This window comes from Spea bombifrons, chromosome 9 (genome assembly GCF_027358695.1).
Source record: "Spea bombifrons isolate aSpeBom1 chromosome 9, aSpeBom1.2.pri, whole genome shotgun sequence".
NCBI classification, from domain to species: domain Eukaryota; kingdom Metazoa; phylum Chordata; class Amphibia; order Anura; family Pelobatidae; genus Spea; species Spea bombifrons.
This window is the reverse complement of record NC_071095.1, coordinates 30,739,887-30,760,130: the sequence shown is the minus strand read 5'-3', so window position 1 is coordinate 30,760,130 and position 20,244 is coordinate 30,739,887. Positions and strand designations below refer to the sequence as shown.

The 20,244-nt window shown below is 40.1% G+C and overlaps 1 protein-coding gene across 1 annotated transcript in view; it reads left to right on the top strand.

Annotated features, from left to right (window-relative positions):
- Positions 1 to 20,244, top strand: part of PLEKHG3 (pleckstrin homology and RhoGEF domain containing G3) — a 54,334-nt gene that overhangs the window by 24,539 nt on the left and 9,551 nt on the right. The window contains exons 3-13 of the mRNA XM_053474695.1: positions 11,951 to 12,408; positions 13,115 to 13,215; positions 15,520 to 15,589; positions 15,912 to 15,958; positions 16,848 to 16,998; positions 17,151 to 17,282; positions 17,716 to 17,898; positions 18,033 to 18,125; positions 18,660 to 18,746; positions 19,197 to 19,230; positions 19,471 to 19,566. Coding sequence (XP_053330670.1) covers positions 11,951 to 12,408; positions 13,115 to 13,215; positions 15,520 to 15,589; positions 15,912 to 15,958; positions 16,848 to 16,998; positions 17,151 to 17,282; positions 17,716 to 17,898; positions 18,033 to 18,125; positions 18,660 to 18,746; positions 19,197 to 19,230; positions 19,471 to 19,566 — 1,452 coding nt within the window. The remainder of the gene's footprint in view (positions 1 to 11,950; positions 12,409 to 13,114; positions 13,216 to 15,519; positions 15,590 to 15,911; positions 15,959 to 16,847; positions 16,999 to 17,150; positions 17,283 to 17,715; positions 17,899 to 18,032; positions 18,126 to 18,659; positions 18,747 to 19,196; positions 19,231 to 19,470; positions 19,567 to 20,244) is intronic.

The following is a 20,244-nucleotide window of genomic DNA, read 5'->3' as shown; positions in this document are numbered from 1 at the left end:
AAAGAGGCATCGGCCAAACAGATACAACTTTGACAGCTCTTAACCATACTGAAAACACGATGAAACACACTTATACTGACCGCTCTATTACACGGATGCATGCAGATGGCTCTCCGTTAGACCAACCAACTACTCTCCAACACACTGACCAGGCCACACTAACACACATCTCAGCCAAATGAAAATTACAACACACTTCAACCTCATACCTCATACTCATTCATGCGCAGTATGCACATACAGAAATAGCCACTGTGAATACTATTTAATCCACCTTTAGCATGTAGAGAATGCTAAATCCTTGCAATAAGACGTGGATTTCACGCCTCGCTCCAGTGTTTTCTACAATGTAAAGGACATTTTTATTATTTAAAAAGTTTTCGAACTTTGGCACTTTTCTTGGAGAGCTGAAAACTGATATTTTACTGAGACAACTTTTGGCCAACTTAAAGGGTGATTCTAGGAATTTGCCCGTTTACCCCAAGAATGGGGAAAGAAACCCCAAGAGCTGCCAGACACAGTCAATGCCTGGTTTTACACCCATTTACACTCAACTCTGATGTAATGATAGTTAAGGATCAAAACTGGTTCTTTTTTTGTTGGTTGGTTTGTTTGTTTAACTGTATGAATTTATTATATTTTCCCCAAATCATGTAATGATTTTTATATGGACTGCTGTCAGCGCAGTGCTCGTCACCAGGTGGTGACTCCCTATAAATGACATCTTTACCGGGCTGTATTATTTAAGTATAGGGACCCGCGAGTGATTTGGTAAAGTCAGGGAAGGACTGGGCATAGAGGTTAATGTAGCAAACGTTTCTATTTGCCTTTGTGTCTTAAGCTATAGAAAGAACCTGAAACAATATCTACATACAATCACACGTAATATTATACGTTCTTCATAAAGCACTAGCATATTCTTTTGTTGGGTATGTTAGTTCCCAAGAATTTAATAAATATTACATGTTGATATTTTGGTGAAAAGCATTTTGGTTGTGTCGATATCTGATAAGTTTGTCATAACATAGACTAAACATGTGCTTGGAAAGAGGGGCTAATGCAATTAATTCACTCTTACACACATAGTTACATAGTACATAAGGTTGAAAAAAGATCTAAGTCCATCAAGTTCAACCCTTCTACCTAACCCTTCTATTCCTGATCCAAAAGAAGGCAAAAAAACCCTAATTAAGCTACTTTGAATTCTGCCATCAGGGGAAAAAAATCCTTCTTGACTCCAAAAGGCAATCGGATTTCTCCTTGGATCGAGAATATTAATGTTATTCTATTTATAGCCCTGTATGTCATGCCTCTGTAAGAAAATATCCCCCACATTTTTTACCATGCCGAGCCCTTTTAAAGCATTTGTGTGTTTTTTTTTGTTTTTTTTTTTTGTCTCTGTTTTCTATGTATGAAATATGAAATATCTAGCATGTTTCCCATAAGGAAAATAATATAATAAGTGGAAGGGGCGTTTTTTTTTTTTTTTTTTTTTTTTTTAATGCCAATTTCCTTGTTTCCCTTTCATCTGCAATGTGGGATGCTGTACAAAAGTCCTACTTTCTAGAAAGGGTAGTAGGTACCTAGAGTAGACCTCCAGTTAAAGGAAATCAAGAACACTTGGAATGTGCATGAAGCTACCCTAAAAGTCATTCAAAGAAGGATGATTTGGTCTGCCAGTCGGTTCTTTTCTGCCATTGCTATCTATGTATTTGTATATAATTCTATATATATTATATATATATATATATATATAATATATTATAGACTCCACCGCTATAGCACTAGGAAGCCTTACCAGGGCCGGACTGGGACTGAAAGGCAGCCCTGGAAAAATTTGGAGACCAGCCCCATATAGTTTATCTCACGGTGAAGCTCTTATACCCACACGCACCCCTTATACACACCCGAGTCACACTATGTGCCATTCTTTTTATCTCATTATTTATATTAAAATGCCAGAAAGCAAAAGTGTTAAAAGGCCCTAATAAATGAAATACATTACACATAATGGGATCAAAACATTTGCTACTGCGAACATTTTTAGATGAAAAAATTCCATTTTATTCAGTGGAACAAAACACTGATCACATTATTCTTCACGATATTATGGTAAGAAACTTTTATTTCTTTATTAATTCATGTAGACTATTTTTTTCCTTATTTAATAAAAGCTATGATTGAGACATGTTTGGTTTTTATTTCCTTTCATTTGACAACCTACCCCCGAGTTATGCACCTCTGCCCCCAGGCTTGCCACTCTGCCCCCCTGATATGCCTTCTAACCTCCTATATGCCACTCTGCCTCCAGAAATGCCTTATACCCCCTATATGCCACTCTGTCCCATGATATGCCTTCTAACCCCCTATATGCCACTCTGCATTTCAGGGTAAGTCTGCTGGCCGCCCAGCCCACGGACCTGCCGGCCCACCGGGAAATTTCCCGGTATCCCGGTGGGCCAGTGCGGCCCTGAGCCTTACTGTAAATCAAGCCCCTCTATTGAGGCAGGAACTGTGACCACAAACAATTCCCAAGTTAATTAGACAAACATATAATTGTGAAGTTTCTAAATGATGATCTATAAATTTTATAGATCATCATAGATGTTAAATGGTGTCGTCTCTGCCATGGCCACACCTAGGATCTTCCTAAAAGAAGCTGATGACATGACTGTTAATGGTCTATCACAAACGCTATTATGAGAAACTTGTTAATGTTAACAAGCATGGTGCTAATAACTGTCCTTATAAACGCATTACTTGTCTTGGTAGTAAATTAAGTCACTTATGTTCAGGCTATTTAAAAAGTAGCCTAATGTCTAATACTTAGACGCAGTAAATCAGAATGGAACACAAAGGACTCCTGTCCTGGTTGTTGTGGGCGGGGGGACCCAAGGTAAATTCACCAATGAATGGAGGATCACCAAGTTAGCAATGATCAAAGGCGTTGTATTTCTGGAGCTTTCTTGGCCTTGAGTCTAAAGATAGCAGCACATTGTAGTGTGGTAGTCTGTAATAAATTCCTGTAGGCTTCCTGATGTTGGGAGGCTCGTGTTTGATGAGGAGCATGCCCTCCTCCTACATTCCTGAAGCTGCTCAGGACACTTGGCCTGAGGCTGTAGACATCAGCGTGCTTGGGATCCAGACCAAAATCCGGGTTGTAGTCTCTTGTCGGCCAGGGAATAGGATGCCTAGAATGACTTGCTCAGCAGGGAGCCCCCACCCCTCCGGTAAATATTTGTGAACACAAAGTGAGAATGAAACATTTGAAAGTATATGATATAAGGTGATTGTGATCGCTTAATGGAGAACCAACCAAACAAGGATTACTTGTGATAGAATTGGGTGAGAGAGTGGAACTTTTAATAGTTTAGTGGGTCTAAGTTAGTAGCTGCTTGCCTAAGTTAGTAGCTGCTTCTCTGCCCTCCTCCTGGTGACTCTGTTCACCGATTGGCTGCTTGAAGCAGCCAGTCATGTGCAGGAAAGTGCTTCCATTAAAATCAATGGCATCACTTTCCATGCATGCACACAGGGGTCGGAATAGAACTTGCCTGCAACCTTCACCAAGACAGCCGCAGGGCAGACTGCTGGTAGGTATATCTCGTGCGAGGAGATGTGTTCGGCCAAACCCATCTCCTGCGTGGAAAACAGCTGGGGAGGTGGAGAAAGAGGCAAATGCATATGGCGGTGATTCTGTATGACCTTGAAAGTAGCCAATCCAAGAAAAAGGAAAAAAAAATTACGTTTGTAACTTTAAAACCAGTCAATGAAGAAAGTGAGCGTTGGCGCATAGATCCCAATTCTACTTAATTTAGAGACCCCTTTACTGCTTTTGCTATTCACATTATGGCGACTTTAGGTCCCCAGATCGCTGATAGACTCGGCAGCAATTCTGAGCTTCAAGGGGAAAAAAAAGAAATCTGGCGCGTTATAAATGAAATGTAACTGATTTATGTAGGTCACAATAATTTGTCTTGCATAAGCTTATGTCTGTGAAGCCATAACAATTCCGCGAATATACTACATTACCTGTTTAATACTATTGGCCTGTAACTAATTACTGATTTCAAAGAAAGAGTCCTCTCGATCTTTTGAGCGTCTGGTGGCTTAGTACTGCACACCCTTTTGGCACTCGCAGAATAATCTTCCGCTGCTGACATTCTCGTTCTTTACCTGTGAGTGTAGTCCACGCCTGGCTCCACTCCCCTGCTGCTGCCAGAGTATGTACACTGATAGATGAAAAATGCTTGACATGCCGGTGACCTCATTACCCAAGCCTATCTCTACAGGAAGCCTCCAGATCTCGGATGGGAATTTGAGTTTTAACGAGTACTTTGAACTATAGACGTATGCATTTCAGTGTTACCCGTTTCTTTTAAATAGCGTTAAAGTAACAGGCAGTTTAATTCACGTTTTTTCCATAAATATTGTTGCTGTATAAAGAGAGAAAGCAAATTTGGTACAGATGATACCTTTTATTGGCTAACTGACGTATAATGGATTGCAAGCTTTCAAGACTAGGTCTCTTCTTCAGGCATGTTATACGTATGTAGCACTACACAATAATACATGTCTGATGTATAATATGCATTACGCAGGGTCGGCTCTCTCCTTCTTGTAGGAGAACCTCCCTTCATGCATAGCGAAGTTCTTGAATGCAATTGTTGAGTTCTACTGCAGCATTTCATACAAGCCATTTATCGCGCTACGTAGTGGTTTTTAGTAAAAAAATGTAAATCCCGCCAGGATGGAGCTGTACGGAGGATGGGTGCGTCTGTGTTTGCCAAAGGATTATTTGCGGAGAGCGTTTCCTGAGAGTGTGTCCAGTGACACCGCTTAAGAATAGAGCTGGGCACGTCCCACCTAGAGTCATTGTGTAAACAACACGTGCCGAAACTGGGTAGCATTGTGACCTCTAGGACAAAAAAAAGGAGAGCTCGGAACTGCTCATGCTCTTCTGGGACATTTGCTACATTGCCCAAGGTATGCAAGTTCAACCTAAATCTATTTAAGAATTCTGCGAATGGCACAATACTTCTTATTCGGATTCGGCCATCCTGCTTGCACTTTTGATGGTCACCAACCATGGTTCCAGGACAACTTAGCCCCGGGGGCCTTAGACGGACGGAAGTCTGAAGTGTGCCGTATACTTATCTTCTTGGCATCTCCCTGCGTACTATATAATTAAGACTGTTTCCCGCACAACGCACACGAGGAACGTGAGATTGTTCTTATTTTCTGGAATTAGGCAGCTGAGAGTGGCGAGCTGGCCGATTCTACTTTTGAAGGCTTCTTTGCACGTACTATTGCGTCTCTAGACTTTATACATGATTTATTGTTTGCCATTTGTCTTTTCACAAGTTTTTTTGTGTTTTTTTTTTTTTTTACGTTTTCTTTCTTCTATATTGATTCATGAATCGAGAGATTAGCATGGACCATCTGAATATCTATGATTCATTTCTGGATTGCGTATGTTGTTTTGACTCTTCTGGAATGAATTTCTTAACGAACCGCCTTTAGGTCATGCTTAATTTATTTCGTAAATGAATTTCGTATTGATTTGCCGATTGATCTACCTACCTGAATCAATCATGTGCAATGTAAAGAAGTCGTACGGATAGACCTTCATGAAATGGAATAAAATGAGTTGAATTGATCTTGTATCTCCAACAAAGCTTCTTTCAAAGTAGGCATTTAACATCAACATTCTTTTAATCCCAGGATTAACACAGACATAACCGTAGATTAGAGAAACCACAATAAAGGTTGGCCAAGTCATTCAATCTGTTGCATTATCAATGTTTTATCGGCCGACCTTTTTTCTCCTTACGACCATGACTGTTCTCTGTCGGGATAAGCGGACTTCCTATTGATTTACTTTAACAGTTTTACTTGGTGTGGTTATTTTATGTTGTGCTCTAGCAGAATTCACATGTAAAGTTTTGCAAATGGGCTGAATTAGCATATAGACAAAGTATTAACACCTGAATTGAAACACAAGGTGCACAATATCTGTTGTAAACAGGCACCCGCTGCACTATTATTTGGACCCAAGTGTTGATATTTGTATTTTTAAAAGTTCATTCATAGGTTAACTAGTATCATGGGGTAATAGTAAGTGCCTTGACACTTAGTGTAAACAGACTAGAGAAATATAACCTGCATTTGCTATTGAAGCAGACCTGTCGTTGTCAAAGCCAGCATTGCGCATTTCTACACATTAAATAAGACCATATAATAATGTAAATATTCAACTTCCTGTTCTTTGGTTATGCATCATTATTCCCATCGGTTACTTATCTCCTCTTGTTAAGTTGATGATTGGACCAGGTAGCCTTGGTAATGGTGGAATGAGGAGGTACGAGAGAAATTAATTTCGTCTCCCACTATTGGGTTTATCCATGCTATTTTGTCATGACAGATGCACCTTCGGTGCAGGAGACATGGGAAATCCATAGATGCCAACTGTCCTCCCAGCAGAGCCCCCTTTGATCCTTGATATTTGACACCTCTAAAGCTGGGAAAGTTGGAATTGGCTTGAGGTGGGCTCCAGCCTAGCCCAGTTCAACTAGAGCGTGGCTCAACTTGGTTTGGTATAGATGCTCGCTTGATCTTTCCCGATGACATCAATGGGTCGTACTTGGTGTATTTGCCAGCCCACCCACCACAATATGTTCCCAAATCAAGTTGTTTTGATTTGCTACATCTTGGTCCTGCTTAGTAGACTTTACTATGCATTTACCTAAATAAATCCTCGGAACGATAAATAGTTTGGTGGTAATTTTGTGGGTATGTTTGATGTAACTGGTGTCTAAATAAGAATGATGTTAACAGGTTCCAGCTGATTGTCTGGCATGAGAAACCCTTGAGGCCAGGAAACCGAGGGAACTCCACCCAGCGCATGCCGTTGCCTCATGCTTTCCAGTAGCTCTCGGTATGAACCTGCATGAATTGCAAATGCTAATTCCGTTCTTTTATTTGCTTTACAATGTGTTCGTGGCAGCAAAGGCAAACGGCAACAAGTCATTTAATGCAATTGTCATACAGATCTTAGGAAAACCTATATTATATATATAATTATATATAATGTGCTCTTCAGTAATGGCCGGGATCCCACAGCTGTTGTAGTTACAAACGTTTGTCATACAATACAAAGGCATGTGTCCCCTAACACGATGTGTACTTCCCCTCTCTGGATGGAAGGGTGGACTTTCCGTGTAACCCAGCCCGTCATTAACCCCTTTGCGTCCTGGATCCTGGGGTGCTCTGCAAAGCTTTTAGAGGATTACGCAAGCTCTTTCAAACCTAAAGGAATGCATTTTCTTTAATGAGAGGATCCTGTGTACATGTCTGTGCAGGAGAGGTCAAGTCTATCGTAATGGGAATATTTCAAAGCCCTTGGTGCTTTCTGAGATGCCGACTCTACCTCCACAATATATAATTTATATATATAACAATATAATCCTACCATTTCGTTTAAGAAGGTTGACAAAGATCATGGATGCAGCCTACATCACTCCACGCACGTGGAACCCAATCTAGAGTTTGGCCACTACAGACTTTTCATTAGAGTGGTTTTTGGCTTCTGTGAGACGTCGGATCAACATCCACATTCTTCACGAGTTTGTAAAGTCTTGCTGTTGTCCGCCTTTCACAGACTCTGCAAACGTAATAGCTCGTTTTAACCGGGTAGTGCAAAGAAACTATTCTTGGCTGCTTTTCTGCATGCAAAGTACATGCTTAAAACCTTTTCTTCCCGGTCGCGGTATACCTGAGAACACCTGTGATTTGGTGGGAGGGCAGAGGAATCCTGTGACGTTTTGCTTCCTGTTAGGAGGTGGGGAGAGAGAGAGAGGAGGGTGGTTTGAGAGTCTGCAGGTGAGAGAGTGATGTCAGTGTGTCCACACCACTCCCGGAGAAGCCGTTCCATGTAAGGAAAAGATCCGAACGTCTATGGAAGGAAGGCCAGGGGCTCTTAAATCGGGACAAAATGTTTGATGAGAGAGGACGTTTTGAAGGATTCAATCGCAGGATCTCACGGCTGTTTGGTATGTGATCATTTCATACATGAGACTTCAAGGTCCTACCACTTGGTCCTACACCGTCTTTTTGTGGTTCTTCAGGATCTAATCATCTGTAGCTTTACGTATTAATGCCCTACTCTGCTTTAAAATGATTTTCTTTATAGTCTTTATCGCAACTCCTGGAAAGATGTTCACTGCGTTTCTGATCAATGGGTTTGTTTCTTCATAAGTATACTGGACCTGACCATGCTGCTTTCTACTGTCAAAGTGCGACAATCTGTTTTGGATCTTTTGGTGTAAATCCCCTGTTTCGGTGACTTTGCTTCTTCTGTCCATCTCATATGTTGGTCTAATCCACCCTGCCAGCCTTCAAGGAAACATTGTTATTAGTGTGTTGACAAATGTGTGTTTACCGCCCCGTGCTTAAAGGTGTGTTTATATGACTGCTACGATCGGTTACAATAGAACCGTATGTATTGGGAATAGTTCATGTTTCTCCGATTTTATGAAATAAATGCAGTTACCAGACAAAATGTCTTTACCTATTAAGTATGTTGGATCTTGACCCTAACTCTTCTAAAAATAATCTTTGGAAGCAAAAAATAGTTCTGCTTTGAATAAATACATTAAGCAATTGAACATCCCTATGTTCTTGTCTTCCCAATCTTGGGGTATTTTGACGTAGTTGGGGTCTAAGCTATATGGCCAAATAGTGTGAAGGAAACCCAATGTTTATGCTGCAGATATGGTTTTTTTGGGTGGTGTTCGCTGCGTATGCACTGAATTCTTGCTCTGTTTTGTATACTTATTGGTTGTTATTATTTCAGCAGCGACCCAGGAATCTGAATGTGTATGCTTTTTAGGGTGTGCTCCCCTCTCTCTGTATATTTTATGTGTGTGTGGGCAGAGCGGGTTACAGTCCCGATAAATTAGATCTTGCCAGGAAAACTACTGGCGTGTAAGCGCCACTCTCAGGACTGTCCTGAAGAATTCAGGAGTGTTGGTAGTAGTTATATTGCTTGAAGGCCCATGTTAAGACATCTTTTCTGACATTGGCACATGTCTACTCCACGAACAGAGAGGGGGCTGTGAAATGGCACAAAGACTACACCCAGTCTTTAAAGGGCACAGTAGAAGATCCTCACCCTTTATACTCAGTTGTGCATTGGCATGATGGAACGGCACATAGGACTTGCTCACACATGTTCAGGGGTGTATCTCACCTGTACACAGAATAATGCAATCCTACTTGGGAAATTGGGCAACATCTGATTGCCAGAGGAGAAAAAAACAGGTTTTACTTTTACCCCATACAATAATAAGGTGGTGCAAGTAACCTAGATCCGCCAGACCTGTCTGTGTATTTTTGGTGCCTGCTATTTGGAAAGTCGTTAAGCATTTAATTATTGTGGCTGATCATTTCTGTGTGTAAGATAAGGTTTTCCTACGGCATTAACCCCAGAGACTCTCTTTTGACAGGTGATTACTGGGATGTGTTACCTAGATCCTGTAGCACCAGAATGGACATTAAAGCGTTAACCAAAGGCAATGTTATCTGTTACTCGGAAACCCCGTGGCTTATTCTCATTAGAAACAGGAGCTTATTATAACTTAAACTACTTAGTCTTTGAATTGTATGTTTTCATCTACATTGCGCATTTTGGTGCTCCAGTGCAATGTAAATGATCTCGATTAATGGGCTATTAAGACCTTTAACCTTTAATCACAATTGATGGCTACTTTAAGTTTTTGGTGCACAGGTGACCCAAGCATTTCTCACCAATTAGATCTTCTTTCTAGGTGCTAATCCCCTTTTATCTCATGCGCTTTTCGCTTTTCCTCTGAGATCGCATGCTCTTATGTTTTCTTTGTAATCAGATATATCCCAGAAGTTAGCCGTGGCACTTAAAGTTTTGGCACCTAACTTTTTTTGTTACCGTAATATTGATCTGTGTATATATCTCCTATCTTGACCCCTGGGGGCAAAGAACACTCAGGTTGCCGGCATTTTCAATAGCTTTCCCCAGCCCTGCTTGGAATGATTCATCGGTTATACGCCCCATTGTTTTACTTTCGTAATGTTAAAGGAAGTGTAGCCCTGCGCTTTCCCTGGTTCTGCCCACTTGGCTATTACTTATGTGTGATTATGACCTTGGCGTGTTTTTGATTAGAGTTTTTCAGTCTGCACAGTGGACTGAACCACATATAATATATTGATTGAATAATGCCATGTTTTGTGCCAGTGAGAAGCATCATGGGTAATGCACAGAACAGCCTCTGTCTGCAGTTTGAAAGTCTCTTCCCATGTCATAGCGGAAGCAGTTACTATCCGCGATCATTTGTAAAGATGCGTGTGGGGAAAAATAGGAAAGTTTATATCAATTAATAATAAAAAAACAAACAAACAAAAAACCCATTGCCTTCTCATGATGGTAAATTTCTCCACAAGTTCAGAGTGCTTTGTTGTTGTCTCGGTTATGTATTTTATCTCGTCAGCCTATTGAGTAACCTTAATTATAACTTAAAATTCCAAAATAGCGAAAGCAACCATTGGAAATGTCAGCCTAGTTTCTGTTCTGAGGGCTAACAAAAGGGCTAGTGTGTGTGTAGGGATGTCATGGGATTTGCACCTGCTTCCTGGGAGTTCATTCTCTTTACACAAGTGAGGAGCTGCCTGTGGTGGGGGGAAGTGACACGTGTGCCCTTAGAATAGAATGGAAGAAAAGCGACGGAGAGACCTTGGCACGTCCAGTGTGAAAACTGCGAGCCCTGCCCATGTCTGCAGGCCCAGGTATTCTGAAAGTGAAGAAACCTTGCCAGCACTTAGACATTCAGTATCATCACCTGTTTCATGACGTAGTCTAGGTGTGTGTGAATTATACCTACAATTACGTGTGAAAGAATGCGTACGTACTGTCAATAGAGAGGAAGGGAGTTTTAATGATGTTTGTTACATTGTAGAGAAATCAAATGCAGCACTGTGCAAAAGGTTTAGGCAGGTGTGAATAAATGCTGTAGATTACCAATGCTGTCAATTATATAGATGCTAATAGCTTATTTTTTACAAAAAATTTTTTAAGGAACTTGGCAGGTAGATTGTTCCAAACATCTTGAAGAACTGATCACAGTTCTGTGTATTTTTAGGTGCCTCATTAGCTCCTCTCTGTTCTTGTAATCCCAGACAGACTCAATGGTGTTGAGATCAGGGCTCTGTTTGGGCCATACCATCACTTCCAGGACTCCTTCTTCTTCTTTACGCTTAAGATAGTTCTTAATGACTTAATGAATCAGACATCCTCTGATTGTGAAGGGAAGTAAGCACAATGTATCTTTCATCTTCTGCAGTATGTTTTCTTGGCCCACAGCGGCGTCTATGGTCCTCATCATTGCCGGCTTCTATTTCAAAACAGATTGGGCAGATCATCTTGAAACCTATGTCTGCCTGGCACATTGCTGATGCAGTATAGCTACCTTGTGTCTTGTTGCTGTGCTCAGTCTTGCCGTGGCGTATGACTTTTAACCTTGTCAGTTTGGCGATTCCTCACCCAGTTTTATTCCTCTTGCACAGCTGCGAGTGTACCTACAAGAATCGATGCTGTTTTCAAGGCAAAGGTCACACCAAATATTGAGTCCTTTCCTCCATTGACTTTCATTAGTGAGTCTGGCTGGTTAACATGAAACATTGTATTCTTTACCACAGGTAGTAAGATAAAGAGTCGGGGCTTTTGTCCACTAGATTGGGTTACGATAACGCAGCCAGAAAACGTACTATGGCTAATGGGCAGTTGCCTGGAAACATATTATGCAAAAACTAGAACTGTTTTAAAAAAGGAAACAGCAAAATATATTTTTTTAAAAAAAAACTATTTTTAATGTGATCCTAATAAATAAAAAAATATGTAAATTCCCTGTTGTATTTATTCTAGAGTCCCCGAGGCTTTCTGCTGCTTCTTCCAGTAGCAATGAGAAGTTATCCAGCTCCACCTCACTTTGCACAGAGTTTTACGACTCTGACCGGCCTGTGAGCGTCATCTCCACAGCATCGTCTGGCTCTTGCCGTGAAATCTATGAGAATATAAGTGGCGGGTTTAAGGGGGAAGAACAGGTGGAAAACGAGAAGACGCGTCAGGACATGGAGCTGGTGTCATCTGCTGCAGGTAGCCTGCAAGCAACCTACCGAGAAATGCAGAGCGGGATGAAAAGTGCTCGTACTCCAAACAGCAACACGGCAAACAGGCATAGTCGTCTTGGCTCTAGATCCCTCTCGCCCTTTGGGACTAAGGTTAATGTAATCACACATAAATTAAGCTACGTGGAACGCGTGGTGTTGGAGATCATAGAAACCGAGAGGATGTATGTCCAGGACCTGCGCAGCATTGTAGAGGTAGGTGTCTTTTTTTTAAATTTATTTATTTATTTATTTATTTAGTTTTCTTGCCGTTCCAGCAACTCCTTGTTCTACAGGGGATGATGGCGTAGCTGTTGGAATTATCCTTTTTTCACTGCTTTAGGTTTCCTCCTCTATATTCAGACCTCTGTGGAAAAAACCTTTTATAGTAAAAAATGCTTGACGTTGTGTTCATTCTATTGCTTATTCAAGGAGCGGTTTCTTGTGAAGCAGAATTGCTTGTTTGTATAAACATGCCATTTATAGCTGGGTTGTTTTTTTTTGGTTTTTGTTTTTTTTTCTCCACGTTTTTAGTTGAAACCCATCAGATTTCACATCCGGGTGTGAGCATTCTAAAATACTCTATATTTAACAGGAGGCTCAGAGTTTGAGAGTTAAAGCACTGGTCCATTTAAGTCAGTCTTTGCTTGCCTCATGTGAACACATTTTGGTGAATACTCCAGCTAGGAATTCAAAGAGTTAACCCCATATTTGGAATATTCACAATAAACGCCATACGTGTTAATATATAAGAAAAGTAGTTTTGGTTAATCAATTTGTCACATAGGTTATTACGAGATCACGTAATAAAATCCGCACCATAAGCTCGGGACTCCCAGAGGAATGGGTCAATAAAACAAAATAATTCAGCAATAAAACCCTGAAAAAGTTTCACCCAACAGTCTGCGTTTTCTTTCTGTAGGATTATCTCGGGGGTATTATAGACAGACAGGAGCTTCCTATGAAGCCCGAGCAAGTCAGCGCTCTCTTTGGAAACATTGAGGATATTTATCAGCTCAACAGGTGAGATGCTTCGTTTTGGATTTTATTTTGTCCTTCTGAAAATACTGGTAGACCTTTCTCTCGATGTCCATAGAGTTGACAAAAAGCCCAATGTCCAGCGAATATGTTTTTGTTTTTTTTGTTTTTCTTACAGCTTTTTTTTGTTTTAAAACCTTCTATAGCTATAAACATATGTAATAGGGTTTAGTTTCTTAGCCAATGTTTATTGGATTGCAGCACAGAAATACCCCATTACCTTGATTTGTATAAATTAAGTCTATCAAGTGTATTAAATGTACGATATGATGCAGTCTACTACCCATGAAATACTTGATCGTTTAAGGTCATGTGTTTCATTCTTCATAACTCCATCTGTGGTCCAATGGTTACTGGAAGAGACGATTCTAGCGGCCTTGACGAATATTTCTATTTGTTCAAGCAGTCTCTCTAGCTATATAGCAGTAAAGGAATGAAGCCCCATACTTTGAATATTATGATCCAAACAAGAATATCGGAATAAACAGATCCGTTTTCTCGCAAAACATATGTAGCTATAGCTCTCCAATTGCCTGCCAAGGAGTCGATAAAAATGACTCTATGGATTGCGTAATGTCGGTTTGTACTTGTCTTCTGTAAAAAAGCACATCAGTAACAGTTTTTTCTTTATTGTTTAACATGTCAGAACACACACTATGACATTGCGCTTAGTAATTTAGTATGTATCTTGCGGGGACATAACTTTGTAACATTTTTTAGATTTCTATCATACAGGAAAATACCGTTGGCAGGAACCACATATTATAATGTATTTTTTTTTGTGGATCCTTGATGTCTCATAGTGGTTTGAGGGCGCAGAGAAAGTGTTTGTGTAAGAAATGCAGCATGTAAGGACGTTTCTGAGAGCTTTGTCCATTCCTGCTCCTTTATTTGTAATATTATATGTTGCGTTTTGAGAAGGCAGATTTACTTCCATGTCTGTGCTTGGCTTCTAGCAAGATTGATGGTCTGGCTATGTACACTTAGATCGTAACTGAAGACGGTACTAGTTTTGTTCCTGATGATGTCATTTTGTAAAGGCTTTAACCCTCTTCTGTAGTTCTCGGCATTGCTGTCCACAGGAGTTAGTTGGAAAGCTCCAATATGTACCATTTACGTTGCACCATATATTTTGGATATACTAGATTTTATTTAGTGCGTGTTTGGTAAAGGTTTGATATGTAACGGCTTATGCTGTAATTTAAGGGGGGGGGGTTTGAAAATGATTCATTTTCTATTATACTGGGTTTGCAGCCTTGGTTAAAATGAGGAACATAAGCTCACTGTTTCTAACAAAGCAATGTAAAGAAAAACAAACAAATGTGGTTGTGTGTGTATGTGTGTGTGTTTATATACTATAATTGTTTATATATATCATATTTAACAAATTGTATATCAATTGGTTTATTATATATTTTAGGTGTGTGTGTATATGTATAATATATAACTTAATATAATATATAAAAAAATACACACAAACAGTCTTTGGCTACCTCCTCCTTGTGATGACGCTAAACCGGGACACTGATTTTGCAGCTATGATTTTTTTTGTATTTTTACTGAAACCTAATGTATATCTGCATTTTTTTTTTCATTATACTTTTCCCCACCAATCCACATTAGTGAACTATTAGTATCAGGTAGGTCACTGTCTAGGTCGTGTTCAATAAGTGTGTATAAAGGAATATGGTGCATGTGTGTTTATTTTCATTCATCGGATGCTCTCATTACCATACTATTTTTACCATCCTTTGGCTGCATGGATATATTAAGCGTCTCCTTTCCGACGCGTTCTATGGTGTTTTATTTATTCCGGATTATCGCATGCACATTTTTTCATTTTTTGTGACTGTGTGCTGGTTTTAAACTACTATAATCTTAAAGTCTGTTATTCCAACCCCCTGGCAATGATGTGCATACCACTTAAAATGCATCCTAATCGTGTGTTAACCATGGTTTTATTGCCGTTTTCAAATGACTTGTCTTGGTGTAAAAGTCGTCATTAATCTGGATGTTCTTCTAGAATTGCATGCGCAATCCCGTGAAGAGTGTTGATGAATATTCATAAATTGGGAACAATGTTTTCTTCCTCACGGACACATACTTCATACTTTATACACGGAATCGCAGGTTCTCAAAACTACATTCACCGGAGATCAATTAGAGGTCTTGACCAAATTCATTTGAATAATCGCCTATATACATAGACCACATGTGAACCAGCTTAATGTGTAAAGCGGCGTTATGGTTTCTTTTTTAAATGTGTTTTTATTGTGTTTTTATACACAGCGAGCTTCTCCAGGATCTCGATAGCTGCAGGGATGACCCCGTGGCTGTTGCCAGTTGCTTTGTTGAAAAGGTCAGTGAAAGCCATTTATTGCTCGAGACGTCAAAAACCTATTGTAACTTTGTTTGCTTATGGTATTGTGTACTGTAGGTTGTCTTTGCATTGCGCGTGAAATCATTAGTTTTTAAAATGTTCAAAACGCTCCACAAAGCTGATTGGGAAGGCCCAGTCGGACTCCACCACTTGCCATGTGATTAGACTTTTGCCTTAAGCCACAGCCAACATGACCGAAGGGTCCTATGGTGACAAGGCTACCAACTAATATATATATATCATGGTAAAAAAAGATTGAGAGCATACTTCACTATATATATATATATCTTTTGTTTTACAGAGCCAGGAGTTTGATATTTACACCCAGTACTGCACAAATTACCCCAAGTAAGTCTGGAACATATATTAATGTTTTTGTGTTAGGGTTTATTACAACAAAAGTTATCTCATCATATTGTCAGTGCATCGTTGGCAGCCTCCTAAAGACTAGCTAAACCTAAATGGGGTCAAAGTGGTGTGGCTTGAACAGGACCCTCTTCGCTTTCAGTGATAGTATGTCTTAACGTGTGTTAATGGTAATTTGCTGCCATATTGCAACCACCACGCCTTCCTGAAACAACAGATGTTGTAATGCTGGAATGTCGGACTTGTGGATTGGATTTGGCCCACTAAAGCCTTGTTTTATAACATCCCGTGAATGGGGATGTCACACTTGTTGTGCTTCTAGGGTTTATTAGGGCCCAAATTCACCATTTCCAAAGTATGGCCAACTCAGCTAGAACTTTAGCTCAATTGCAACATGCTGGTGGTGAAGTTGGCTGAGCGAGTTTGTGCTCTACGTTCTCTTGTTTCTTTTGATTATGGAGGGTGTTTCATCCAGAAAAGGAGGGTGCAGGAGATAGGGAGGGCCTGTGATGTGTCTGAACAAGTGTATGAGTAAAAACAGGAAACCACTACCGCGTGACAAAGCACAGCAATAATGTATGTTAATTACAGATTACACTATTACTGAAACTGGACTTTGGAATAGTCTCGAGTACACTGGATATTTTCCAGCCTATAATTATAAGGGTGCTATGGGGCTTTTCTGAAGGAAAGCACGTCACAAAACATGAAAGATAAAAAAGGGTCTTTTGGGGTGCCATCAAAACAGAACATTCTGTTCCAAGACAATAAAAGGAAAGCTTTCTGAAATAAGTGGTATCAATTTTGAAGTATTAATATTGTGATTGTGGGAGTGCTGGTAATCACCATTCATTTTGACTTCTGGTTTTAGCTCTGTAGCCACCCTGACAGAGTGCATGAGGAACAAAGTCCTAGCCAAATTCTTCCGAGAGAAGCAGGAGATGCTTAATCAGTCCCTTCCGCTAGGTTCCTACCTCTTGAAACCAGTACAGAGAATACTGAAATATCACCTTCTGCTACAGGTACGGTTGTGAACATGGCGCAGGATAAGTGCAGCTGAGAATTTAGAACATAAGTCCAACCTAAATAGGGGAAACATAGCTAAATATTGACCTTGAATGACCAATGGTCTCTTGTCTAAGGCATATTTACCCATGTTTCTTACATCCCTCAGGAAATAGCTAAGCACTACGATGTTAAAGCAGAAGGGTATGAGATTGTGGAAGAAGCTATAGAAACCATGACCGGTGTCGCCTGGTACATCAATGATATGAAGAGGAAGCATGAGCATGCTGTGCGGCTGCAGGTGAGACGTAAAAACTACCATCCTATAAGGGGAGAGGTCGGGATCGTCTTTTTATGGGTTATCGTGTTGTAAAAGGCACCTGAAATAAATAGTCAGTTGGGTGTACAGCTTTATGGGACCCATCTTCTTGAAGGGGTTGTAGTCACTCACTGGTCTACTCCCTACGCATACCCCATCTTGAATATCGATGCATTGGGTTGGGACTTGTAACATAGGGGTCAGGGTTCTTGTACTTCTTTAACCTAGGGAGGATGATATTTTTATGCAAACCTTATTCCTTGGTCTTAGATAAAATAGTCTCCAATGCACAGGTAAACTCGTCGAAGACATTTACAAAACAAAATAACTTACAGGGCAGCTATAATGTGCCTTTAAGGAAATGAATGCTTTAGACTTTTCCGTTTAACAACGATGCTTTTGTGTTTTACGACAGGAGATCCAGTCTCTTTTATTAAACTGGAAAGGTTTGGACCTGACCACTTACGGAGAGCTAGTTCTAGAAGGAACTTTCAGGGTCCAAAGGGTCCGTAATGAAAGGACCTTTTTCCTGTTCGACAAGGCCCTGTTCATCACCAAGAAACGCGGGGATCACTTTGTCTACAAAACCCACATTCCGGTAAAAGTCCATTATTCATTTATGTGTTCCTACATATACTGGTATTAAGGAGCTAGATTTTCCTACTAACTAAAGAATAATAGATTTTATTTGTTTGCTTTATTTTAATCAATATGTATGGTTCTCAATTCTAGTGTTCAAGTTTAATGCTGATCGAGAGCACCAGGGACTCGCTCTGCTTCAGTATAACTCATTATAAGAACAGTAAACAGCAACATAACTTGCAGGTAAGTTGGTCCGGTAACTGCTTAAAGGGGGCATTAGGACCTGAACCAAATAATATCTGCCTTACTGATACCGTCACCGAATTTCACCAAAAATGATGAATAGCAATACAAGGTTGACTTTGTACCAGTAGGCCCAAAATGGCTGTACTAGTATGGACTTCTTCCACAGGTAGAGGAAAGCCCCTTCCTTGGCTTTGCATGTCCAGCATCTGGATTCAGTTCCAGGTATCTGCCTGCTCTGCAGAGGCAATATTCAGTAGCAGAATATCAGATCTTTCCCCTGTTTTTAGGTTGATATATTTAAAGGACATTTATCTTGGCACCATCTTATACGCCTAGCGTAATCTGTTGTTGGAAGGTGGTGTATAAGATGGTGCCAAGATAAATGTCCTTTACATATATCAACCTAAAAACAGGAGAAAGATCTGATATTCTGTCTCTTGATTTCATAAAAACATATCAAAATATCCTGTCTTAACACACATAATTGTGTTATGCAAACTACTTATGTTTACTGACTCTCTTCTTCCTCAGGCCAAGACGGTGGAAGAAAAGCGTCTTTGGACTCACCATATCAAGAAGCTTATTTTGGAAAATCATGATGCCATCATACCACAAAAGGTAAAAAAAACTAAACCCAGAAGAGCAGAGGAAGTAGCTGAACTCGGGTGCAGTTTGTGTTGCAAAAAGTGCTTTGTAAAGAACATCACATGGTTGTAAAAAAAATATGGTAATTTGTATGTATGAGTGTGTGCGTGTGTATGTCTTAAAACATACATGCAAAATTGAGCGTCCAGATAGTGATCTGGAATGGGAACTACCACTCCCAGTGTGGGCTACAGCTCCTATTATTCTTTAAAGTTATTGCATGACCACTGTTACACACATCTGGTATAAACAGCCTCATGAACACAGATGAAATGTATCCTGGCATGTTCTTTTTAGCAGATAAAAAATACAATTTGTGTGGGGGGGTCCATAATGGTGGTGCTTGCGTGGTTTAAAAAAATGTACACATAGCTTGGAATCCATTCGGTACATGAAGACTGAAAATGTCCTGTTTTGTTTCAGGCCAAGGAAGCGATTTTAGAGATGGATGCCATTTGTAAGTCTTTAACATAAAATAAATTTTTTTTCGGGGGAGAACTCCTCCTAGTTACCCACCTTTTTGGTATTCCTGCAGACTTTTTTTCTGTTATTCTTTAGACTGCAGTAGTGAGCAGGACTATCTGTCCTATCTATCTATCTATCTATCTATCTATCTATCTATCTATCTATCTAATCAGCAATGAAAAGTGTTGGAGCTATGTAAATAAAAGCAGTGATCAGTTCTGTTATGTCTCAGATCCAGGTCGATACAGATATAGCCCTGAGAGACTGAAGAAGGCAATGTCAACGGTGGACCCCCCTGTCACTCACCGGTCAGGGCGCAGGCAGTCTGGTACGTTACTGTTTTCTAGAGCTGAATCGCATGGTTAAAGATGCTTTTCCAGCTAGCGTTCTAAATTCTAAGACACATTGAAATACTAACATACATAGATGATTGTGGACTAAACAAGGCTACGATAAACCCAGGGGTCATCATTCTAGATGCTTTCTATGTACTGGCACAGCTTGCAAATTCTGTTCTGCATCCTTATGCCTTTAAGACCATACGACTTATCTATATGCCTCATTCTGTGATCCATGGCAGAGCAGTTGCCAGACCCCAATCATTGCTTTGTACCTGCTGCTTTTCTCCTTTATGTGCTGTAAGATGTAACCGATGTAGCTTATTACATCGGTAGCCGATACCAGTCCTCCATTTCTCAAAGAAGTCAAACAATGTATTACACAAGTTAGTTACACACTGTCGATTTGGGGGAGTTACTACTTCCAGTATATCTCATTTTAATGTGTACCGTTTTTGTTAACGTCTTCCTAAACTGTTAAAGGGGACTTTTCACTGAACAAAAAAAAAATCAACTTGCGCATAAACTACAGTGGTGTCTACAGTAATGTAGGTTGGAAGTGACAAAAAGGCAGCTAAATATTTTTTGAAGACATATTTTACTCTGATTTAAAAGAAAAACAAAAATTAAAAAAATGGTGGTGCCCCTTTAATGGGACTTTCTAATGT